The 23,255-nt window shown below is 40.9% G+C and overlaps 1 protein-coding gene across 8 annotated transcripts in view; it reads left to right on the top strand.

Annotated features, from left to right (window-relative positions):
• SPATS2L (spermatogenesis associated serine rich 2 like) overlaps positions 1-23,255 on the top strand; it is a 182,114-nt gene that overhangs the window by 83,398 nt on the left and 75,461 nt on the right. For all 8 annotated transcript variants that reach the window (XM_040228852.1, XM_040228851.1, XM_040228846.1 and 5 more), the window contains one exon: positions 3,813-3,873. In XM_040228852.1, the coding sequence (XP_040084786.1) occupies positions 3,835-3,873 (39 nt within the window). In that variant the 5' untranslated portion in view covers positions 3,813-3,834. The remainder of the gene's footprint in view (positions 1-3,812; positions 3,874-23,255) is intronic.

Genomic DNA, 23,255 nt, shown 5'->3' with positions numbered 1-23,255 from the left:
GATTGGTGGTAACTATAGTTGTGCATTATTAATTTTACACTGGAGAAGTATATAGATGACATATTGGTGATAAACAGTGAAATTCTTTCCTTTGGGACTGATATCTTTCCTAATAAGTTTTTGACTATGGAATATGCATCTAGACTGAGGTAAGCGATTAATCTGAGATTTCATAAATAAAATTTCAACAGTTTCCTTGATCTTTATTTTTCTCTGGGCTATATGTAAAATTGAAAGCCAAAGTATAAAATTACAGGAAAAAATTTTCAAACATTCCTAAGCTGTTGAAATGTTGTTCCAGGATCAGGACTTGTGTTTCTGGTTATCTTCATTTTCTATTGATTAGTTACATGCATGGGACGTGTATGTGTGGATTTGAATAGTTAGGCCTCAGTCATTGGTCTGTTCTAAGAGCAATTTTAAGTGATAACAGGATTAGAAACCAGGTTCTTTCCCAAGAAGTCAGAGTGTGGGATCATTGTACCTTTCTTTTGGATTTAAAACTCCAAGATCAACCTATGTTACTGATAGACCATCAAGGGTGGTGACCAAGTGTGGTGAGAGGGGAAGAAATAGATCTGTTGGCCCCAGACTTCTGTCTCTTATTCACAGCATCCAAGGCTTCTCAGGTTAACCCAAAGGATCTGCAATTTTGAGGGATGGAGTTTCCAATTGCTGAACTCTGGACCTGTCATTTAGGAGGAGGTGCCAATATATTGTTTCTTAGAGGAAAAGTTCCTTAACTATACAAATTAAACAAGTCATATTCAGGGGATTTGACTGTCCAGATACAGTTCATAACAGAGAACAGAATCCCAGAAAACAGGGGCATAGCACTGTTTTTCATTTTTTCATTTCAATTTCATTTTCAGAGGAGCGAGGGGGTCAGAGGAAAGGCAATGAACACATGATGCTGTGCCAGGGCGAGGCGTGCTTTGGAGTATTCTGGGCAGGCTATTGCCAAGCCCAGGTGTGGACTCAGCAAGGACCTTTGACAATGAAGATCAGCCTTGTCCTTGTTGTTCGTCTTTATTAATAAAACCCAATTTAACTATCTAAACTCTTAATTGTAACCACTTAAACTCTTAATTCTTTAAGGCAAACCAGATTTACTTTCTATTTATTTTGAAATCTTTCCTCTAGTTTCCATAACTGGAGCTGTAGCTGATTTTTCAGTCTCTCTGTTACGCTCCAACCAGTGGAGAGCCTTGGCATGCAGAGGCCATTAGAATCCAGCTGGAAGGGGTCGCCTGTACAGGCAGCCCTTCACGCAAGGGGAAGAAGAAAAAAAGCATAACATAGACAAACAACAGCTCCCTACAAATTATTTTTATCTTATCTTCCCATCTGAGGAACCTGTAATAGCCCCATTCTACCCTCACAGTCAGCCTTCCCCCCACCCCCAAATAATATTGTAATTAATCTTACTGGCATCACAACCAAAGAGTCTTCTTTGACTTAGATGCCGAGGTCAATGAGAAAGGAAATTGCCAAGGAAATTGTCTATTTCTATGAATCTAGCTCACCATTCCATACTGCCAGTTACTCAGATCTCAGAAATTTTCTGTGCTCCGTGGAATTCCTCCCTGATTCTTATGTAGATTACAACACTCCAGCTTTAGAAAACGCTGCACACTCAAATCTTAGACATCAAAGCAAAACAAAAACAAAACCCCTTTTTCTATCAGATTTCACACCTCTCTAATGGCAGGAGTAGATGTGTCTGGAAGACTTAGCTAATCTAGTCTAATGAGAGGACGTGTGGCTCAGATCCATCCTGACAAACAGCCCCAAGTCCTCCTGTATCCTTTGAGCCTTCCTTACTCCATTGTTGCAGCCTGGGTCTCTTTCACTATCTCCCCCATCCTCGTTCTCTCTCGCACATACATACACTATCACGTGGAAAAATCCATGCATAAGCCATGTATGTTTGCATAATGCCAGAACCTCCATTTGAATACGAAAATCAACCATTAAAATGTCTTCAGATATCATGCTTATTGACCGTCTTGCAGGCACTGTGATAACTGATCAAAGGTTTCACATCTATGGCTTGTTAAAAAAAAAACAACCCCAAACAACTGATATTTGTCCTTATACTTCACATACCATCTCTATTCACTGTTATGGATAATCAGAAAATAATCCTATTGTCTTTTACTAGTTACTCTCAAGGGCGAAAATATATGAGAATGAAATTCAGACATTATTTGCCAGCTAGCATTATTTACTTTCTCCCTATGCCAAGGCAGAGGATACAAGATTTACCATTTGGAAGAGTTAGTGAAATGGAAGGTGTATCCAGTGGGATGGGCACTCTTTGCAGAGTATATGGAAAGGAGCTGTCTCTCTGGTGATTGAATATGCAGCGTCTCCCCCACCACAGTGCCCAAATTCATATGTTAGTGACAGTATCATTTGGAAGCTTGTAAAAATAAAATTTTACTGTTTCTAACATATTTAATAACAGATAATAGTATATGGATTCTTCTTTGAGTGGTAATAGAGTTAAGGTTACATATTGCCAAGCTCAACAGAAGGTAATGGATCTGAATTTATGCTTTATTTAAGACCTAAGCTTAAAAGAAATGGTGGGGAGAAATCAGAATTTTTGCAAGTTAACCTTGAAATGTATCAAATCTAGATACACTCTTGGTTTTTCTAGATTGGAGGTAAGCTATTTTGTTTTACTTATTTATTTATTTTGGTATGATCTTAGTTCCCCAATCAAGGATTGAACCTGTGGCCACTACATTGGAAGCATGGAGTCTTAACCACTGGATCGTTAGGGAAGTCTCCTAGATACACTGTAGCAAAAGTCAAAGAATATAAGAAAGAGCTTTAGTGGTTCTTGATTGACAAAAAAGCAAATAGAAAGTAAATTTTGATTGACAAAACATGCAAATTGATAGTATATTGATATCTTGGCCTATCTAGCTGCTAATTTCCGCACCAATCTTTTTGTCCATTGTAAGTCATTTGTGCTCAATTTCAGAAAGAGATTGAAACTATAAAAGACTTATAGTCTATCTTCTTTAATAATAGCAAAGGATTTAGACCAGATGAGAAGGTAGTGCCACAGCTAGATATTAAGAATAAAGATCTTCTCATAGTGGGCCACTTCTCAAAGAAGATTGGATACCAAAGGCTTAAAACCTAAAGAACTTTAGGAGACAATGATTATGGGCAGTTTTAAGAGTGCCTCTGAGACTAGAGATCATGAATTTATAGTCATTAAAAATATGATAAAGGTATGTATATATGTGTAGATTCAGAGGGATATTTCTATACTGATAAGTGAAAATGCAAGTTTTAAAACTGTTATGTGTTTTTTACGTTTTAATGTGAAATCATTTCTTCTGTTTCTCCCTGGAGTGTTTTGGTATAGTTACATACATGCAGGAAAGACTCAATCAGTGTTTGCTATACTGAGACTGAAAAACATTGAAGCAGTAGAGATTATGATGACAGTGCTTAGTTAAAATAGGTACACTTTTCCTCCTCTCACTGTGTTTTGACCACCATTCTTTTACATAATAAAGAACACAGATTAGGTGCATACCCATCTGATTTTGTCATTTTCTGTGTCAGTACAGTATGAATAAAAGATTTTACGTCGTCATCTGGAATTATTGTAACATGCTTTTAGACCGTGTCTAAGACAAGTGCTTAACTTGAAAGTATTTTTATATTCTAAATTGGTATTTATGATTATGGCAAAATGAAATTGTTTACTATATTGGAAGAGAGCATAAAAATAACAGATTGAGAAATCCATTTTAAAAGTTCATTTTTTTTTTCCTTCTTGGTAGGGCTTATTCCACTAGAAGCAAGATGGCTGAACTCCATACTCATGTGAATGTCAAGGAAAAGGTAAGATATAATTATATATTGGTTTGCAGAAACTCCAAACTGGACAATGTAGTCTCTAGCTAGTAAAAACTCAGTTATAATGGAACAAGAGGAAAACGGTTTCGGGGAGGGGGGCGGGTGGTGAGGGATACATAATAAGTTTGACACAGGAGAAAGCCATTCCACACAATCATAAGTAGCATGTACTGAATGTGTGTTACACCTATTACATTCATTTCCTCATTTAGTCTTGACTATAACCCCATGTAGTTATTTTCATTTTACAGAGGAGGGAATTGAGACACAGAGAAGGTAAGTGCTTTGCCTAAGTTCACATAGCTAGTAAGCAACAGAGCTGGGATTTGAAGCCAGCAGTGCCATTCTACCGTTGATACTCTTATCCGCCACGCTGGGTTCCATCTAAACGCAAGGGTATTATGTTACATTTCCAAAAACAGCCACATAGGCTTATCCAAAGCGTTACCTAGTGGTCATGCTGGGTGGCCTTTACAGTGTCTTTCAACACAGAGTTCAAGAGTCTGAAAATCCCCCCTCCTCATTATTTGTTGGAGGCTGATGATATCAGAGTCCTTCCAAATCTTGTCCTCCTCTGTGACTTTCCTCCACTTCGGGTCACAACCCCTCACCTGCCGTATCTGCTCCCTTGCACTGTTAGCTCTTAAACGATCATAAACTGTAGATCATAGGAAATTATGGAGATCAGTTTGTCCAGACCACTCATCTGCACTAGGGGAGATGAGGCCCTCCCAGAGCTTTGTCCATGGTTGCACAGGAGAGTGGAGGAGCCTCCTCTGGAACTCCCTCCAGCTTTCTACATGGCCGGCTGCCTCCCACCTCCACTAGGCCTTGAACTGCTCTAGGGCAGGAGTTTGTCTTTCATCTCTTTGTATCCTCCTAGTACCTCAAATACTGAATGAACAACAAGAGAAGTAACATTGCTGGAATCCTTAGTAATTTTGCCTCCATTTAGCCAAGAAGTATCAGACGCCTACTTTGTCCTCTACACTGTTCTAGATGCCGGCAGTGTGGCACTGAATGTGTAGATGAGGGTCCTGCTCCCATGGAGCTTGCTTTTTAGGGCAGGAAAACAGAGAGTAAACACAAGAACAAGTAAATGAACGTGATCGTTTCAGGTAATAATGTTACGATGAGAAAAATACAGCAGGGTAGCACAGGTAGGTGGCTACTTAGGTGGGCTTGATCAGGGCAGCTCTCTCAGAGGAGGTGATGCAAGATGAGATAAAGAAAACAGGAAAGGAACATCATGCAATGATCCAAGGGCAGAGTGTTCCAGGTAGAAAAGCAAAACCAGATGCCTGAGGAGGACTAAAGTTCATCGTGTTTGAAGAGCAAGTAGGCAAGTGGCTGGTTGAGCACAGTGTGGTAGGCAGAGGAATGGTGATGGGAGACGAGATCAGAGAGCAGGGCACGAACCAGTATTGGTAGAATTTTGGCTCCACACCTGTGTGTTCCTCAGTCTCCACAGCATCCATGAGTGGAAGCCAGGGGTCCACAAAGCTGAATGGGAAAAGATGAATTTTCATCTTTACTCATATCTGAATGAAATTTAAAATTTCCTTCAATCATGAATATAGGCAAGGGAGAAAAACAACCCACAGGAATAGCTGGAGTACCTGTGACTTTCACAACTAGAAATCACAAATATCTTCATATCAAATTACATTTGTTACAGACATCCTAAAATGCTATTTGTCCATCTCTGTTGCAAAATCGGGACTTCCCCAGTGGCTCAGCAGTAAAGAACCTTTCTGCAGTGCAGGAGCCCCGGGAGACAAGGGTTCCATCCTTGGGTCAGGAAGATCCCCTGGAGAAGGGCATGGCAACCCACTCCAGGAATACCTGCCTGGAGAATCGCACGGACAGAGGAGCCTTGTGGGGTATAGTCTGTAGAGTTGTAAAGAGTCGGCCACAACCCAAGCGGCTTAGCACACACTGTAAAATTGCTGTAGTTACAGAACTTACCACCCTATTGTGTTATTTGATGTTGACAGAGAAGCACATATATATTACTGTAGCATAAACTTTTTATTAATGTTAACGCTATTTCAATATGAGTGATTTACTCTGTAATCCTATGTACTTTAGTTAACTATTATTCTGAGAAGGACCCCCAAGGCTTTACCAGACTGTCATAGGGGTTCTGTGCCCCCCAAAATTTAGAACCTGACATAGAAGCATGTAGGGTTTTATTCAAAGGGCAAAAGTATCCACTGAAAGGAATTAAGCAGGAACATGACCTGATATGGTGTATTTTTATTTTTTATTTTATTTTATTTTATTTTATTTTTTTTATGGTGTATTTTTAAAAGCTCCCCCAGCTTTGTCAGCTGTGCTTTGAAATACACCAGGCTTCCCTGTCCTTCACCATGCCCCAGAGCTTACTCAAACTCATATCCATTGAGTCGGTGATGCCATTCAACCATCTCATCCTCTGTCGTCCCCTTCTCCTCCTGCTTTCAATCTTTCCCAGCACCAGGAAAAGTTATTTAATATGAAGATCTATAAACAAGTACTACTTGTCTGATGAAGATACAAAGGCTTGAGATAAAGTGATTTGGTCAAAGTTAGACTTTCAGGGAATGTGAAAAAGCAAGGATTTAAACTCAGCTCTGTCTGGTTCTGGTTCTTTCTCTTGCTCTTTCCTCTACATTACCACTTCCCAGAGCATTCCACCAGAATAACCCCAGAGCACAGAAGAACAAACCTCCTCCTTGGGGACATGGTTAAAACCAACTTCCACATAGAATTCCTTTGGGATCTTCTGTGTTATCTTAAAAATGGGTGCAAATTTTTAATCTATTGTATTCCATATTATATTCCCTATATTATATTAATACAGAACTGTGTTCACTTATTGACCACTGAGTGAACAGTGGCAGAAGTCTGTGCCCTTTTATCTTGTGGCTTCATATTCTCTGTGACTCACAGTCACACCCTCGGGCAAGAGTGTGTTCCCAGTTGAAGAAGCTGAGTTTGGCACCACAGTGCTGACCAGATATTGGCCCCTTTTCAAACGTCTGTTGATGGATGGGCTGAACAGCTCTTAAAGTTGGGTTATGAGAAGGAAAAGCACTTTAAAGAATCAGTCATAATAGTTGATTCCCTACAAAACCCGGCCAGTGGACAGACCAATATGGTAGGCTCAGCAGGTAGAGTGTCCTATTCAAAATAGAGGTAGTGTCGAGCCAAAATGTGGAAGGAGGCTGATCCATCATCTCACAGACAATAGAGGTTCAGTGTGAATGCTCCACGCATTGGCTTAAGCGCCACGTTCATCTGTTTGTCCTGACCAATGCCATATGTATGTATGAAGATGAACAGTAGATGGTGTTTTTGCTGTTGCATTTCAGTAACTTATCAAAGTGTTGGCATTATTTTGAAAGAGGGTGATGTTTAAGTTGTAAATATTATCCATCTGCATGACAATGAAAGTAGAGCTCCTCTAACTCAGTTAGTAAATTCCATCTTCCCATATCAAAAGGTTAATAGATTTCTTAGCTCAATAAAATAAATCATAATAAACAACTGAAAATTCTGATCATTTGTAATTTCACATTGATTTATTTTTGCACTTTTATTTCCTTTAGTTATTAGCTTTTATGGCCTTTTTATGATTAGTTTGTTTCCCAATCTGTCACACAGCAGTGACATTTCAGTTCTGAAGATTAAGAATAATAACAACTGTTATGTCTTACATTATCAATTATAAGCTCTTAGGAGATGTGAGAACAAATCTGCATGGTGTGTTTATACACTATCTAGTCAAGCGCTGTGGGAAGTTAACTACTTAGTTAACGTCTTGCAGTGAGATGAGTTCCTCAGTTATCTCTGGTGGGTCCGCTCTTGGATGAATTGGAAAGGAAGAGGTGAGAGCATCATTTCTGTCCTCATGCAGCTTTTAATCCAAAGACATAACTTCAGGTCTCACATCCAAGACAACTGGCATTTGCAGTTGACACTCTGCGTGTCCTAGCCTTTAGGAATCCTTTCAGGTGCCTCCTTTCTCTGCCTTCCTACCCCTCTGGAATTACTGGCCCTTCTACTGTTCTCTTTTGTGCTTCAGTGGGGTTCTCTGCCTTCTGACCCTGTACTGTGATGGTTAGTGGTCTGTCTCCCAAGGGAGATTGTGTGCTGCTTGGGGGCAGGCACGGGGCCTTTCTTGTCTTCATATTCTTAATTTTGACACATAACTGACCCCAAAGTGCGTTAAATAAATGAATGGATGACAAATGAATGAACCTGCCTGCCTGAATTGTAACGTTCTTTATAGACAAATTTCCCATTCACAATATTTTGCAGAACCTCAAGCGTTCTTGAAAATTGAAATGTAGGTTAATGGAAATGTCATCTCATTTTAGTACTTGCTTTTCTATTAAATAAAGCAAGTTTTAAATCGCTTCTAAAAACAAGCTTAGGTTACTTAGGTTGACTCCCTGTGGTTCTGTAGAAAAGCAGCATCTTTATGAGATAGTTATCGAATACAGGTGGTCTCAGGTAGGTTTCAGTGATAACAGATGAGGTCCTTTGGTGAGTAACCAGTCTTATCTCACTGTACCCTTTCCAAAAAATAGGAAGAATATCTCACTTTGTTAAAGAAAGATACCAGAACAAAATCTTCAGGCTAATCAGGGATCTTATGTGCATGCACAGTTGCATCCAAATCATTGTAACCCCACGGACTGTAGCCTACCAGACTCCTCTGTCCATGGGATTGTCCAGGCAAGAATACTGGAGTGGCTTGACATTTCCTACTCCAGGGGATCTTCCTGACCCAGGGGTCAAACCTGTGTTGCCTGGATTCTTTACCACTGTGCCACCTGGGGAACCCAATCAGGGATCTTATGTTTAGGGCCAATTCACTTTTTACAGCTCTTTACTAAGTAATGCCTTTAAAAAAAGAAAGAAGAGGAAAAAAAAAAATTTAACACTAGAAACTCATAGATGAGTTAAAGATAGGGCTCAATGGTGACTATTACATTATTTCTCATGTGAAGCACTAGGGTACCAAACTAAATTGATTTATAAAGTTTTAGATGTAATTCTCATTTGAATAAGGAAAGATTATTGCAACTGGCATCCACAAAATAACATTTTTAGTCAGATATTTTCATGCATTATTATAAATCAGTTTAAATAGAATACAATTCAGCAGTACAATTTGGTGATGGAAAGCCAAGGAGATCCTTGTTTGTAAAATAGGATTACAGATGGAGTTACAAAATAATATTTGCTGAATGGACAGTTTTGATCTGATAACAAATCCCAGCCAAAAGTGACCCTTAAGCCACAGAGAAGCAAGTATGCTCGGGAAGTGATCTCCAGCCAGGTAAAGTCATGGAAGGAGAGTGGAGATTGGAAACAGGAGCAGAGCTTATTAGCTCTCCCCGATTACTAGTTGAGTGGTCTGGAGCAAGTCACTTGACTTTTCTGGGCCTCAGTTTCCTGATCTGTAGGTGAGACATGAAAATAAAACCTACCTGACAAAGTCATCAAATATGATAATAAATGTACGGCAGCTTTATAAGCTCTTAATCCTATGAACTATAGAGCATCTGGGGGAGCTCATCTGTGTATTTTATTATTTTAAAAAAAGGAAAAAAGAGTTTATTAAAAAGGAGTTCATGTTTTTGTTTGGAACTCAAAGTATAATTCACACAGAAACGAGATCAGAAAGCAAACATAATAAAAATCCCAAATGAGAAAAAGGACATAAAACTGGACTGGACTTTTTCAAACCTTTATAGCTATTGCTGAGCCTCACAAAAAATAAGTGAGACTAGAAAATATGATGATATGGAAATGGGGAACTGCTTAGTCTACAATATCCTTGCTGCAATGTGTCACTTACTGTGAATAGCTTTTTGAGCTGTTAAAGTTATAGAGGTAAATTGGGTTGTAAACAATAATCATACAGACTCATTAAAATGGAGGAGGAGGACTAGATAAGAGGAGAGGAGCCTTTGGTCCACAGTGGGAACAGGGAGGGGTCATCTCAACCATCGTGCTGGTGCCTCACATAGACTCTGTGTCCTGGAGTCTGTCCTCAATAGGCGGGCAGATGTTCCATTTCATTTTTCCCTATAATTGTCTTGATCTGTGTTTTACAAAGGACTGAAATATGGTTCAAGTCTTTAGGTGGAGGAGTGAAAGTGTTAGTCACTCAGTTGTATCCGATTCTTTGTGACCCCATGGACTGTATCCCACCAGGTTCCTCTGTCCATGGGATTCTCCAGGCAAGAATACTGGAGTAGGTTGCCATTGCCCTTTCCAGAGGATCTTCCCTACCCAGGGATCGAAGCCGGGTCTCCTGTATTACAGGCAGATTCTTTACTGTGGAGGAGTATTGTCAGAAAAACCCAAGAGTTTGATTAAAGAGATTTTAGCAGGATCGGAGAAAGTACAGAAGAGACCCATCATCATGCATCTTTAAAATATTGACTCCATTTAATAGAGAACTCATTTCATGGGATGTGGACAAGTTTTAATGATATGCAGTTGTTTTTAAAGACCAAATAATGCAAGCATTGGAGCAAATTTTTGTTTCATCCTTTTGTAATAGTGTTTAGGTCAGTTTAGCCCAGTTCTTGGATTCAGGCAGCAAAAACACAAACCACACACACAGCTTTTACGTTTCACCAGGAATAGGTTCTTGTCATCATTTTCTCATAGGAAAGGGTCATTAAATTCCCCTTTCAAAGAAAGGAGAAACATTGACAGTAGTTATTGCCTAATGCTTATGTACAGAACTGCTGTTATTGTTGCTTGGCAACTAGAAGAGATTTGACAAGGAGTCTAAAGGAACTGAATGAATAAATGGAAATGCCAGCATCAGTTTCTGGGAATAAGAAGAAATTTACTATTGTAGGATTAGCATCACATTGCTTTTTTCCAAGCTACACAATCGGAATTCACAGTGTTTCTGTTCTGTTTCTCCTGCCCCTCACCTCCTTCCAGCCTTTCATCATAGCCCCTTTTGCACTGTGGCTGAGAGGTAGATACAAGCTAGATGGTTAATGCTAAACGATACAAGAGCATGTAAAAATTAAAAGCTTTGGTGACAGGAATAAAAGTTACCTCTATTGGCAATCCCTTGGAATTTACGGGGACTTTACCAATATTCTAGTTATTTTTCACACACACACACAAAATGATAAAATTGCGATGGTTTCTTCTCTTCTGACCTTGAGCATTAAAAATCTGTCCAGATAGATTAAATAGGTAGGTAGGTAGACTGATTGAGTCAGCACTTAACAGCATACTGCTTGTATTATTGTTAAAACCACTTTTTCTCTGAGATTTATCCACAACTTGATTATAAGCCTCTTATAAGCACAAATGGACTTTTAATTTATTTGTGTACTCAGTAGCTTCTATAGTAGTAACATCATAGAATTTATGCCCCCCAAATATTTGTTAATCAGTATTTAGCTAAATAACTGAGCCAAGATTCTGTAACGGTGATTCTCAGGCAACAGGAAGAAAGGAAAAGCAAGTAGAGCGTGCCTCCCTGTGTTGAGGCAAGCCTTAGAATGTCAGTAAGAAAAAGATGGGAAAAGACGTATTTGTGTTCATTTGAGTCCTCCAAAAGCAGAAGCCAAGGTGGGATTACATGAGTAAGAGATTTCTTGGGGTGGGAAGCAGGGTAGGCAGGTGCTTGTAAAAGAGCGGAAGGGGCAGGCAGGGAGAATTTATAGACTGCCATGCATGCTGGTCCACTATTGTTGAAAGAAGCAGGAGAAAACAAGAAAACAGGGTAGGAAGAGTCTCCCTGGGCAGTGAGTGCAGTTCTAAGGAAGTTTGTGCAGGTCTGAGGCATCCTCAGACCCCAGCTAGGGGGTCTCCCACAACCCTCATCCTGTAATGAACTTGCACTAGTACCCTGCCACCTACCAGAGGCATCGTATGGTGCATCCAGGTGGAGTGTGACTTGTGTGCCTGGGTGAGGGGAGTGTAGCTTGGGTGGACCCAGAGGAATGGTAACTGGGCTGTTGGTCACCTCTGTTTCCCGCAAAGGGATATTTTTGAGAGGATAACACAATTTTAGATTTACAAAAGAAACTGAAATAACTACTTTGGAATTGAATCATGTAAGATAATAGCATGAGATTTATATGCTTATTGAAAAGAATCCATAAAACATTTGAGAGCCACTGTTAATTAGTAAATTAAAATATAGTTACTAGAATTTCCCTTCCTTTGGCAAATGAGCCATTCTGCCACTAGCATAGGGAGTCTTTGTGACTTCTAGGGAAGGGATGATTTAGGAGTCTCATTTTCTATTCAAGTATACTCTAACCACATTTAAGGAAATAAAGGAACACATTAATTTTACTGAAAAATTGTGTGTCCTTTGGCACATTGGACTTTAGTATCCTTATCTGCCAAATGAGGACTCTCCTTCATGTGGAGGAGCTCCAAAATCCTTTCCAGCTCTAATAGTGGAGGAATCTATGGACTTTCCCACCTCATAAGCACCATAAAAGACAGAAAGGGGGATTGTACCATGGATCAAAGACCCTGATGGCAGCCTTGGTCCTGATTTTAATCAGTGGCCTCCACTAGACAGTGGTACACAACCTCTCTGGGCTTGCTGGGTAGCTCAGCTGATAAAGAATTTGCCTGCAATGCAGGAGACCCCAGTTTGATTCCTGGGTTGGGAAGCTGCGCTGCAGAAGGGACAGGCTATCCACTCCAGTATTCTTGGGCTTCCTTTGTGGCTCAGCTGGTAAAGAATCTGCCTGAAATGCATGAGACCTGGGTTTGATCCCTGGGTTGAGAAGTTCCCATGGAGGAGGGCATGTCAACCCATTCAGTATTCTTGCCTAGAGAATCCCCATGGACAGAGGAGCCTGGTGGGCTGCAGACTATGGGATGGTAAAAAGTCAGACTTGACTGAGCAACTAAGCATAGCAGCACACAACCTCTCTATACTCAGTTTCTTGTTTAAATAAAAATTTGATTAAACTATTTGTAAGCCACATTTATGGTTCACTTGTATGGCATGTCTGATGACTGTCTACAGATCCTTCAAAACTATGCTGCTCTTTTTTTTTTTTTTTCTAATTGGCGTATAGTTGCTTCACAGTGTTGTATTAGTTTCTACTTCACAGCAAAACGAATCAGCTTCATGTATACATATATCACCTCTTTCTGGGATTTCCCTCACATTTAGATCATCACAGAGCTTGGAGTAGAGCTCCCTGTAATATGCAGTCGACTCTCATTAATTATCTATTTTATACATAGTAGTGAATATGTCTTTTGCTCAGTTCCTGAAGATAATTATCCATAAAAATGTACTGAAATGATGATTGAAGAGCCATGATACACTTTAAAGTTAACGTTTTTCTTTCTTTTATTGCAGTGAGAGCGTTTAACAGGAGATTACTCTTTGAGCGTTCACTACAATGTTGTTAATCTAGCACAGTGTTGCCCAGCAGATCTCTAGAACTTAATCAGCTCGCGTAACTGAAATTTTCTACCCACTGAACAGCAGCTCCCCATTTTCTTTCCCCCATTCCCTAGCAACCACTGTTCCTCCTCTCTGCTTCTGTGAGTTTGACTGTGTTAACACGATACCTCATGTAAGTGGAATCATGCAGTATTTGTCATGTTTCTGACTTATTTCATTTAACATAATGTCCTCAAGGTTTATCCACACTGTTGCATATAACCAGGATTTCCTTCTTTTTAAAGGCTGAATAATATTCCTCTGTATGTATATATCATATTTTCTTTACCTACTCATCCACCAGTGGATGTTTGTTTGCTGGTTTTTTTCCAGTTTTTCCAATCTATTATTAAATTTAATTTTACTTTGGAGTATAGTTGCTTTAAAATGTTGTGGTAGTTTAATAAGTAAAGTGATTCAGTTATATGTATACATATAACCATTTTTTTCCAGATTCTTTTTCCGTATAGGTTTTTATTGACTCAGACTGTAATTGTAGCTATTTGACTAAGGCTGAATCCACAAACTAGTTTTAACTCTTTTTATCATTTTTAGAGAAAAAGCAAACAAAATTGTAAAATCATTGGGAAAACAACATGTGGCCAGACAGATTATAATTTTTACTGATGTTTAAATCAGAATGCCTTGTTAAAATTGGTCAAATCTGTTAAAGTTTTTTTTAAAAAAAAGTGTCTGGGTGAACAAATACACTTCTCCTAAAGAAAGGGCATGCTCCTGGTTTCCATGATGGTGAGATGGTCTCCATCCTTCATGCCACATGAAGAAATATCCAAGATTAATATAATTTAGAGATTAACTTAACTCCTTTGTTCTGGTATTGACTAAGGGGGTGACTAGGGCTTCCCAGGTCGTACTAGTGGTAAAGAATATGCCTGCAGTGCAGGAGATGTGGTTGCAATCCCTGGATCAGGAAGATCCCCTGGAGGAGGAAATGGCAACCCATTTCAGTATTCTTGCCTGAAAAATCCGTGGACAGAGGAGACTAGCAGGCTACAGTTCATAGAGTTGCCAAGAACTGAACACAACTGAGTGACTAAGCATGCATGCACAAGGGATAACTAACTTCTTTACTTGGTATTGATTAAAGTATAATAAAGGAGAAGGCAATGGCAACCCACTCCAGTACTCTTGCCTGGAAAATCCCATGGGCGGAGGAGCCTGGTAGGCTGCAGTCCATGGGGTCGCTATGAGTCGGACATGACTGAGCAACTTCACTTTCACTTTTCACTTTCATGCATTGGAGAAGGAAATGGCAACCCACTCCAGTGTTCTTGCCTGGAAAATCCCAGGGACGGGGGAGCCTGGTGGGCTGCCGTCTATGGGGTCACACAGAGTCGGACACGACTGAAGCGACTTAGTAACAGCAGCAGCAGCAAAGTATATAGTGACTAGTACCTTCATGGTACTCTTTATCTGAAGAGTTTTGTGAATGAGCAGGGGGAAATACGCGCAGGGGGAAATACCCACAGGGAGAGTAGATTTCAATAATTAACTTCCTCCCTGGAGTGGAGACACTAAGTTCCAAAGGAAGTGAGGAAAGATTTTTTACTGACTATTCTAAGTTACAAGCAAAAGATAAGTTTAAAATATCTCACTTTTCTGTTTTGATTAAAATAGCAAAATCAGACTTCCCTGGTGGTCCAGTGGTTAAAAGTCTGCACAGGGTACAGGTTCAATCCCTGGTCAGGGAACTAGATCCCATATGCTGCACTGTGTGGCCAAAAAAAAGGGGAGTTGAATCAATTAAAACTTAAAAAAAAAAAACAAAAATGCCTTGTAAAAATAAAATTCCCACTTTCTTTTTGCCTTCACTAATAAATTCAAGTATGAATTTCATCAGAGAACATTGCTCAAGCTCAACAGAAATATTTTCCTAAATCCTAACACTGTGTGGATATAAAAGGCTGGCTAAAAAAAAAAAAAAAACTTCACTCTATCCTAAATTACCAGACCACCTGACCTGCCCCCTGAGAAATCTGTATGCAGGTCAAGAAACAAGAGTTAGAACCGGACATGGAACAGACTGGTTCCAAATCAGGAAAGGAGTACGTCAAGGCTGTATATTGTCTCCCTGCTTATTTAACTTATATGCAGAATACATCATGAGAAATTCTGGACTGGATGAAGAACAAGCTGGAATCAAGATTGCCAGGAGAAATATCAATAACCTCAGATATGCAGATGACACCACCTTACGGCAGAAAGTGAAGAACTAAAGAACCTCTTCATGAAAGTGAAAGAGGAGAGTGAAAAAGTTGGCTTAAAATTCAACATTCAGAAAACTAAGATCATGGCATCTGGTCCCATCACTTCATGGCAAATAGATGGGGAAACAATGGAAACAATGAGAGGCTTTATTTTGGGGAGCTCCAGAATCACTGCAGATGGTGACTGCAGCCATGAAATTAAAAGACACTTACTCCTTGGAAGGAAAGTTATGACCAACCTAGACAGCATATTAAAAAGCAGAGACATTACTTTGCCAACAAAGGTCAGTCTAGTCAAAGCTATGGTTTTTCCAGTAGTCATGTATGGATGTAAGAGTTGGACCATAAAGAAAGCTAAGCGCCTAAGAATTGATGCCTTTGAACTTGGTGTTGGAGAAGACTCTTGAGAGTCCCTTGGACTTCAAGGAGATCCAACCAGTCCATCCTAAAGGAAATCAGTCCTGAATATCCATTGTAAGGACTGATGCTGAAGCTGAAACTCCAATACTTTGGCCACCTGATGCGAAGAACTGACTCATTTGAAAAGACCCTGATGCTAGGAAGGATTGAAGGCGGGAGGAGAAGGGGATGACAGAGGATGAGATGGTTGGATGGCATCACCAACTTGATGGACGAGTTTGAGTGAACTCCAGGAGTAGGTGATGGACAGGGAAGCCTGGCATGCTGCAGTCCATGGAGTTGCAAAGAGTCAGACACGACTGAGCGACTGAATTGAACTGAACTGATCCTAAATTATGTGCAGGTCTGGTGTTTCTGGGAAAATACGAGGAAGAATAAAGTGCACGTATGCAGAACATGTGGGTATACACTGAATACATGCTAGTAGCTAAGTAGGTGAAATGAAATGTGTGTTAAGTCCATTGCTTGTCTCAATATAAATTGGTAGGATAGCTGCTACCAATAGCAACTATTTGAGATATACATCAAACCTATGTGTGGTAGATGAAAGGTGAAACTTCTGATATGAAAAATGTGTCTTGGACTAAATTAAACATAGACAGCATATTAAAAAGCAGAGACATTACTTTGCCAACAAAGGTCCGTCTAGTCAAAGCTATGGTTTTTCCAGTAGTCATGTACAGATGTGAGAGTTGGGCTATAAAGAAAGCTGAGCACCAAAGAATTGATGCTTTTGAACTATGGTGTTGGAGAACTCTTGAGATTCCCTTGGACTGCAAGGAGATCCAACAATCAATCCTAAAGGAAATCAGTCCTGAGTACTCGTTGGAAAGACTGATGCTGAAGCTGAAACTCCAATACTTTGACCACCTGATGCAAAAAACTGACTCATTGGAAAAGATCCTGATAACTGGGAAAGATTGAAGGCAGGAGGAGAAGTGAATGACAGAGGATGAGATGGTTTGAGGGCATCACTGACTTGATGGACATGAGTTTAAGCAAGCTCCAAGAGTAAATGATGGACAGGGAAGCCTGGAATGCTATAGTCCATGGGGTCACAAACAGTCAGACACAACTAAGTTGAACTGAACTGAAGATACTTCATCTGAAAAGTGTCTTTTAAGTATCAGTAAAGACAAGTCAACTTCTCAGTCTTATTTCTAGGAATCAGAGAAGTTTTGTAACTTCTTTAAGCTATCGATTTTCATTTAGTATACTATTACATTAATTTGCTTTTTTGCCCCTCAAATGCTCAATGACTTGAGAAAGTGTAGACCCCGAGTTGATGGAAAGAAGCCTGGGTTGTTGTTGCTTTAACCCTTTGAGCCAGATGGTGTTCTCTAGCGGCTCTAACAGGATCTCTCCTGTTAAGAGGTGGGTCTGTGCCCCCTCCCCTTAAAATTGGGTAGGCTTTGACTGACTGTGTGGCTTTCACAGTGGGTGATTGAGCTTCTTGCTCACTAGTTGGGACACTTGTTTTGAAACTCTGGGCAGCCATGTCAACAGTCTAACTATTCTCAGGCCTCCATGCTGTGAGGAAGCCCAGATGAACCCAGAAGAACCACATGGAGAATGCCTGAGCATAATACCTGGAGAGAGAGAGAGAGAGATGGTCAGCTAGCCTCCGGCTGGACCAGTGGCCCCCTCCCCTACTGCACCAGCTCCTCTCTCTGTCTGCCTGAAAGACCCCAAGGTAGACCTTCTCAGCCGAACTCCTCTTCAACTCCTGACCCACAGAAACATTGAAATATCATAACTGATTTTGTTTGTAGCCACGAAATTTGAGATGACTTGTTATGCAGCAGTAAATAACTGAAATACCTTCTAGAAAGTAAAACTGTTCTAAACTAGAGCTGATGTTTTAAAAATGACACTGTTGCATAAACTATGCAGAAGTGTGGACGAGTAGATAGTAGGCACAGGTAAATTAGTTGATAGGGCAAGCAGTTACACCTAAAAAGAGCTTTTGTCCTAGCCACCTTCTTTTCTCTTGTTTCCATACTCTGCCTTAGCTATTCATGCCTTCCCTTGCATCGCTCACTCATGCTTTTCAGTTGTGGGTGAACGTTAGAGCCACTTCAGTTCAGTTCAGTTGCTTAGCCACGTCTGACTCTTTGTGACCCCATCGGCTGCAGCACGCCAGGCTTCCTGTCCATCACCAACTCCCAGAGCCACTAGGAAAACTTAGAAAAAAATAATAAATGTCCAGGCCCATATTTAATTGCTTGAGGTGGGACCCGAATGTAGGTACATTTTAAATCTCACCAGGTGGTTCCAGTTTACAGACAGGGCTGAGAACCACTGTTGGATGCTGCTGCTGCTGCTGCTGCTAAGTCGCTTCAGTCGTGTCCGACTCTGTGCGACCCCATGGACTGCAGCCCACCAGGCTCCTCCATCCATGGGATTTTCCAGGCAAGAGTACTGGAGTGGGGTGCCATCGCCTTCATCACTGTTGGATGCTAACAGCACCCATATCTCTATCCCTGGCTCCGTTCTTCCCTGGAGCTACAGGTTCATAAAATCAGCTGCTTCCTAAACACCTGGAAGTGGAGGTCTCCCAGCCCTCTCAGAATGCTCCATTTCTACCACCACTCCTTCTCTCAGGAAATGACACCACCGTCCACAGAAATGTTCAAGCCAGACACCCAGGAACCGTCCAGATTCCTTCACCTCCGTCTTCCTCATTCCCTGTGTCTGTGTGGGTATGCTCAGTCGCTTAGTCATGTCTGACTCTTTGCAACCCCCCAGACTGTAGCCCGCCAGGCTCCTCTGTCCATGGAATTCTGCAGACAAGAATACTGGGGTGGGTTGCCATTCCCGTCTCCAGGGGACCTTCCCGACCCAGGAATCAAACCCATGTCTCCTGTAGCTCCGGCATGGGCAAATTCTTTACCACTGAGTCACCTGGGGGCTTCCCTGCATCTAGTTAAATACACAGCAGTTACTTCCACCCAATTAAATTATGAGTCAGTCTCTACTGCTCCATCTTGGTCTACATTCTCTCGCTGCATTAAAATCCTGCCAGGCATCCGTCTGCTGTCTTCTAACTCATCCACATAGAAACCACAGTGAATTTCTTAAATGCACAAATAATCACACTCTTCTGAGTAAATCCCTTGAATGGCTACCTTTAGAATAAGACTCAGAATCATAAGATGGCTTGTGATGCCTGGCACACTTTGCTTCATGCCTTTTGGATCAAGCTTCATCTGAAATCCCATTCCTTCATGTAATGCTCCAGCGATCCTGGGCCTTCATTCCCTTTGAACATGCTCCCAGATACTCAGTCCTGTCTGTGAGGAGATGCTGTAAACTCTTCCTGGAATGTTCCATCTCCTTTTCCCTTTCCCTCTCCTGGCTTGGTCTTTATTGTCCTTTATCCTGAGTTTAAACAGACTCCAGAGCCTCAGATAGGGTTTCTCTGAGTCTCTGGTTTAGGTAGGTTCCCCTGTTACAATTGCCCAAAGCATCTTTACTTACTCTTCTGGAAAGCTCATCAAACATCTGCCTTGCTAGACTATAAGCTCCCAGGCAGGTCATGAAATGTATGCTGCTGCTAGGAGTGGGATGCCATTGCCTTCTCCGCATGAAATGTATACGTCACTGCATATACTCCTCTGTTCATTGGTGACTGAATGAATGAATAAACAAGTGAATGTGGATTAAGAGAGCCATATCAGCTCTGAGGGAAGTTCTTGGGGTGATATGCTGAATCTGTGCTTGGCTATGGCCCATTTAAAATTCAGATCAACAATTTGAATAAGTTTTAGAAGACGGCAACTTCTTTTAAATGATATAAAATTGAAAGGATTGGCTAATGTATTCCCTGTGTTTAATGGCAGAAAGCAAGGTTCTAAAACCTAACAGCTAGCTGGAGTGACGGGTCAGAACTTACAGACTGTAATTTAATAAAGGTAAATGCAGTATCCTGTCCTTGCATTCTAGTCACTATGCAAGTATCCGACAGGGTACACTTGTCACAGAAACAGTCCAGGGTGTGTTAGTAGCATAGTAAGTTCTGTTTGAGCCAGTACAGTAAGTCCCCTACATATGAGAGCACGTTCATTAAGTCCAATTTGTTTATAAGTCCAACAAAATTAACCTAAGTACCCAACTAATACAATTGGCTATATAGTGCTATACTGTAATAGGTTTATACTACTTTTCACACAAATAATATGTACATAAAAAGAAAACACAAAAAATAAAACATTTTTTATCTTACACTACAATACCTTGCAGTAGCACTAGCTACATCACTGCTGCTTTTACACTTGCTTCCAGACATCCTGGTCTTGAAATAAAGATACTGTGCTACTGAACTATATTCAGTACTGTACAGTAAAGTACACAAAAGCACAACCACTTGTAGAGGATGCACGCATTGTACGCCAGACATGTGAACTAATTTATGTGGCGGGACATGCGAATGCAGGTTTGCATCTTTGAAAGTCTTCAACTGAAAGTTCACATGTAGGGGACTTACTATAATTGGTGAGGCTCCTGGTACTGTTCATGCCATCTTAGATTCCTTTAATGGAAAAGTAGAGCCACACCAAGAGAGGTGCAGTTTCCACAGTCCCCTGCCTTGATCCAACTATCTCTGGAACAATGTACTTCATTTATGGAACCACATTTCATCAACATACACTCGAAGGAGTTTGACCAGGGTGGTGAGAGCTAACCTCTCTCATCTGCTCATTCTCTTGAGCATCTGCTCTGTGTTCTCAACAGGATCTCTCATCCCTTAGTCTGTCCCTAGTCTCTGGGTTCATCATCCCCCTTCATAGACCACAGATGCCTTGATTAAGTGCCTTATGATTCTCGGCCCCCGTACCCCTGAGACCTAGGATCTACCACTAGGTTTTTTTTAGAGTTCATAATTTGGCTCATTCCTTTTCTTTGCTCCTCCATCTGGCATGTAGAGAATTGCTTGGAGAAAGCCAGGCCAGTTGGCTCCATGACAAATCCATACCATCCAGCATTAGTGGCCCCTCAGTCTGGCTCAGCTCTTTCATTCATCTAGGCCATATTCTATCACATTCCCGTAAGGAAGTTCTAAACCTTTTCCCACTTAAAAAAAAAAAAAAAGTATTTATTTGGCTGTGCCGGGTGCTAGTTGCGGCATGTGGGATCTAGTCCCCTGACCAGGGATTGCTTGCATTGAGAGCACAGAGTCTTAGCCACTGCAGCACCAGGGAAGTCCCGCTTTCCCCACTTTTTAACCCTAAAGCAAACTCCAAAATTCTCACTCAGAATAGTTTCCTTAAACTTTCTCTTCACAATCTCAGATTTCTTCTCTGTCTTCATTCTTCCTTTCTCTCCTTCCTTCCTTCCTCAGAATTCTGAGAAAGAGAAAGAATCTGTCTTTCCTTCCAAAGCTTCTATTTCCACATGGATTTTGATACCATTTTCTTCCATTTCCTCTGGGACTTTGCTTCATAATTTATCTTCTGTATTTTCCTCTCTTCAAATGCTTCCTCAGTGCCAGCTCTCTTACCTCCTCAGTGGACACACTCAAGTGCTTCGTGGAGATTAATTGTGTGGTGGTTGTTTTTTAAGATGGATTGGAGAGAGAGAAACCAAGCCAGAGAGTTCAATTAGAAGGCTTTTTCTAGAGTCCAGGTGAAAGGCAGAGGGAAACTGTCCAGGGTAGGAAAGGAAGAAATATAGAACAGGTGAGATTCTGACAGGATTTTGTTGTCAGAGTGACCTTGAGTTAGTTGCTGTTTATGACTTTGTCTTATTTTCCTGTGGTTTTGTCAGCTCCTTGGGGGCAAATACCGTGTCAGATTCATCTCACAATTTCTTCTCACTTTCCTGCATAAAATGGAGCTTTGAACAAATGCTTAGAACTTCCTTAAAACAAGAGGTGGGGGCAGGGGTAGGGGTAGGAGTGGGGGTAGGGATGGAGGGAGAGCTGCCCCCTGCAAGGTATGTTTTTTTAAAAAGAGGATCATCGTTGAGAAAGGGAAAGGTAGCTCCATATTAGGAAGAAGAGAAGAATAGACCTTTGTTCCTCAACACATGGCCCGTTTGTAGTGTTTTCCCATTGCTGTAACAGATGGGATTTGCTATGACAAATGGCCACAGCTTAGTGACTTAAAACACCACAAATTTACTATCTTACAATTCTGGAGAACGGAAGTCTGAAATGGGTCTCATTGGGTCAAAATCAAGGTGTCAGCAGGGCTGCATTGCTTTCTGGAAGCTCTGGGGAAAATTCGTCTTCTTGCCTTTTGCAGCTTCTAGAAGCTGCCTGCGTTCCTTGGCTCGTGGCCCCCTTTCATCTTCAAACCCAGCAATGGCTGGTAGGTCTTTCTCACAGTGAGTCCATCTTATACTATCTTTATTCTCCTTCTACTTATAAGGACCCTTGTGATTATATTGGGGTCACTGAGATAATCTAGATAATCTCCCCTTCTCCAGGTCATCTGATTAATAACCGTAATTCTATCTGCAGCCTTAATTTGCCAATAACCTTACGTATTCCCTGGTTCTGGGGGATTAGGTGGGGTAGATGGCTTTGGGGCTACTATTCAGCTGCCACATCCTTGGACAGGCAGCATCTCCACCACCTGGGAGCTTATTAGAAATACAGAATGGGGCTCCACCCCCAAGTCTCGGAATCAGAATCTGCATTTTCATTGGATCCCCAGGGGATTTGAATGTACTTTAACATTTGAGAAGTCACTAGTAAGCTACCTGTAAGCTTCCCTCTACTTTAAACTTGCCACAATTCTGTGAAAACTGCATTTTTTCCCCACTTTCAAATCTTCATTAATCCTTCTAATCCCGGTTTCCTGCCAAAAAAAAAAAGTTAATTTTGATTTATACCCCTGGTGTTAATTCCCCAAAAGCCAACCATGAAGAAGACGACAACACTTCATGCATATTTTTTACTGGCAGAAAGTAGGTGTTAGAAAAGGCAATTAAATTATAAAGTTATCCATGATGCAAAGGTACTGGCCCGCAAAGAATATTTTCTTTCTCAAGAAGATTCATAGGAGAACAGCCTTCATTAGTGTATAGATAATATTAGTGGCCCAGCAAGTGAAGCAAAACGTACACAGATGAGCTGTTTTTAAGGCATCTCTGAAAGGCTCAGCATTTGAGAAATGTGACCAAAGCTGATTATAAAATTCCTTTCAGAATTGCAGGAATGGCAACCCATAAATAACTGGGTCTCACTGGTGCAAAAACGAAGTTGTAGGCTGTTTCTCCTTTTGTAGGCAAAAAGATTAAGCTCACCTCTAAGATGA

The sequence above is a fragment of the Oryx dammah genome, unplaced genomic scaffold (genome assembly GCF_014754425.2).
Source record: "Oryx dammah isolate SB20612 unplaced genomic scaffold, SCBI_Odam_1.1 HiC_scaffold_27, whole genome shotgun sequence".
Classification (NCBI taxonomy): Eukaryota; Metazoa; Chordata; class Mammalia; order Artiodactyla; family Bovidae; genus Oryx; species Oryx dammah.
Note: the sequence above shows the minus strand (reverse complement) of the source record. Positions and strands in the feature narration are given on the sequence as shown.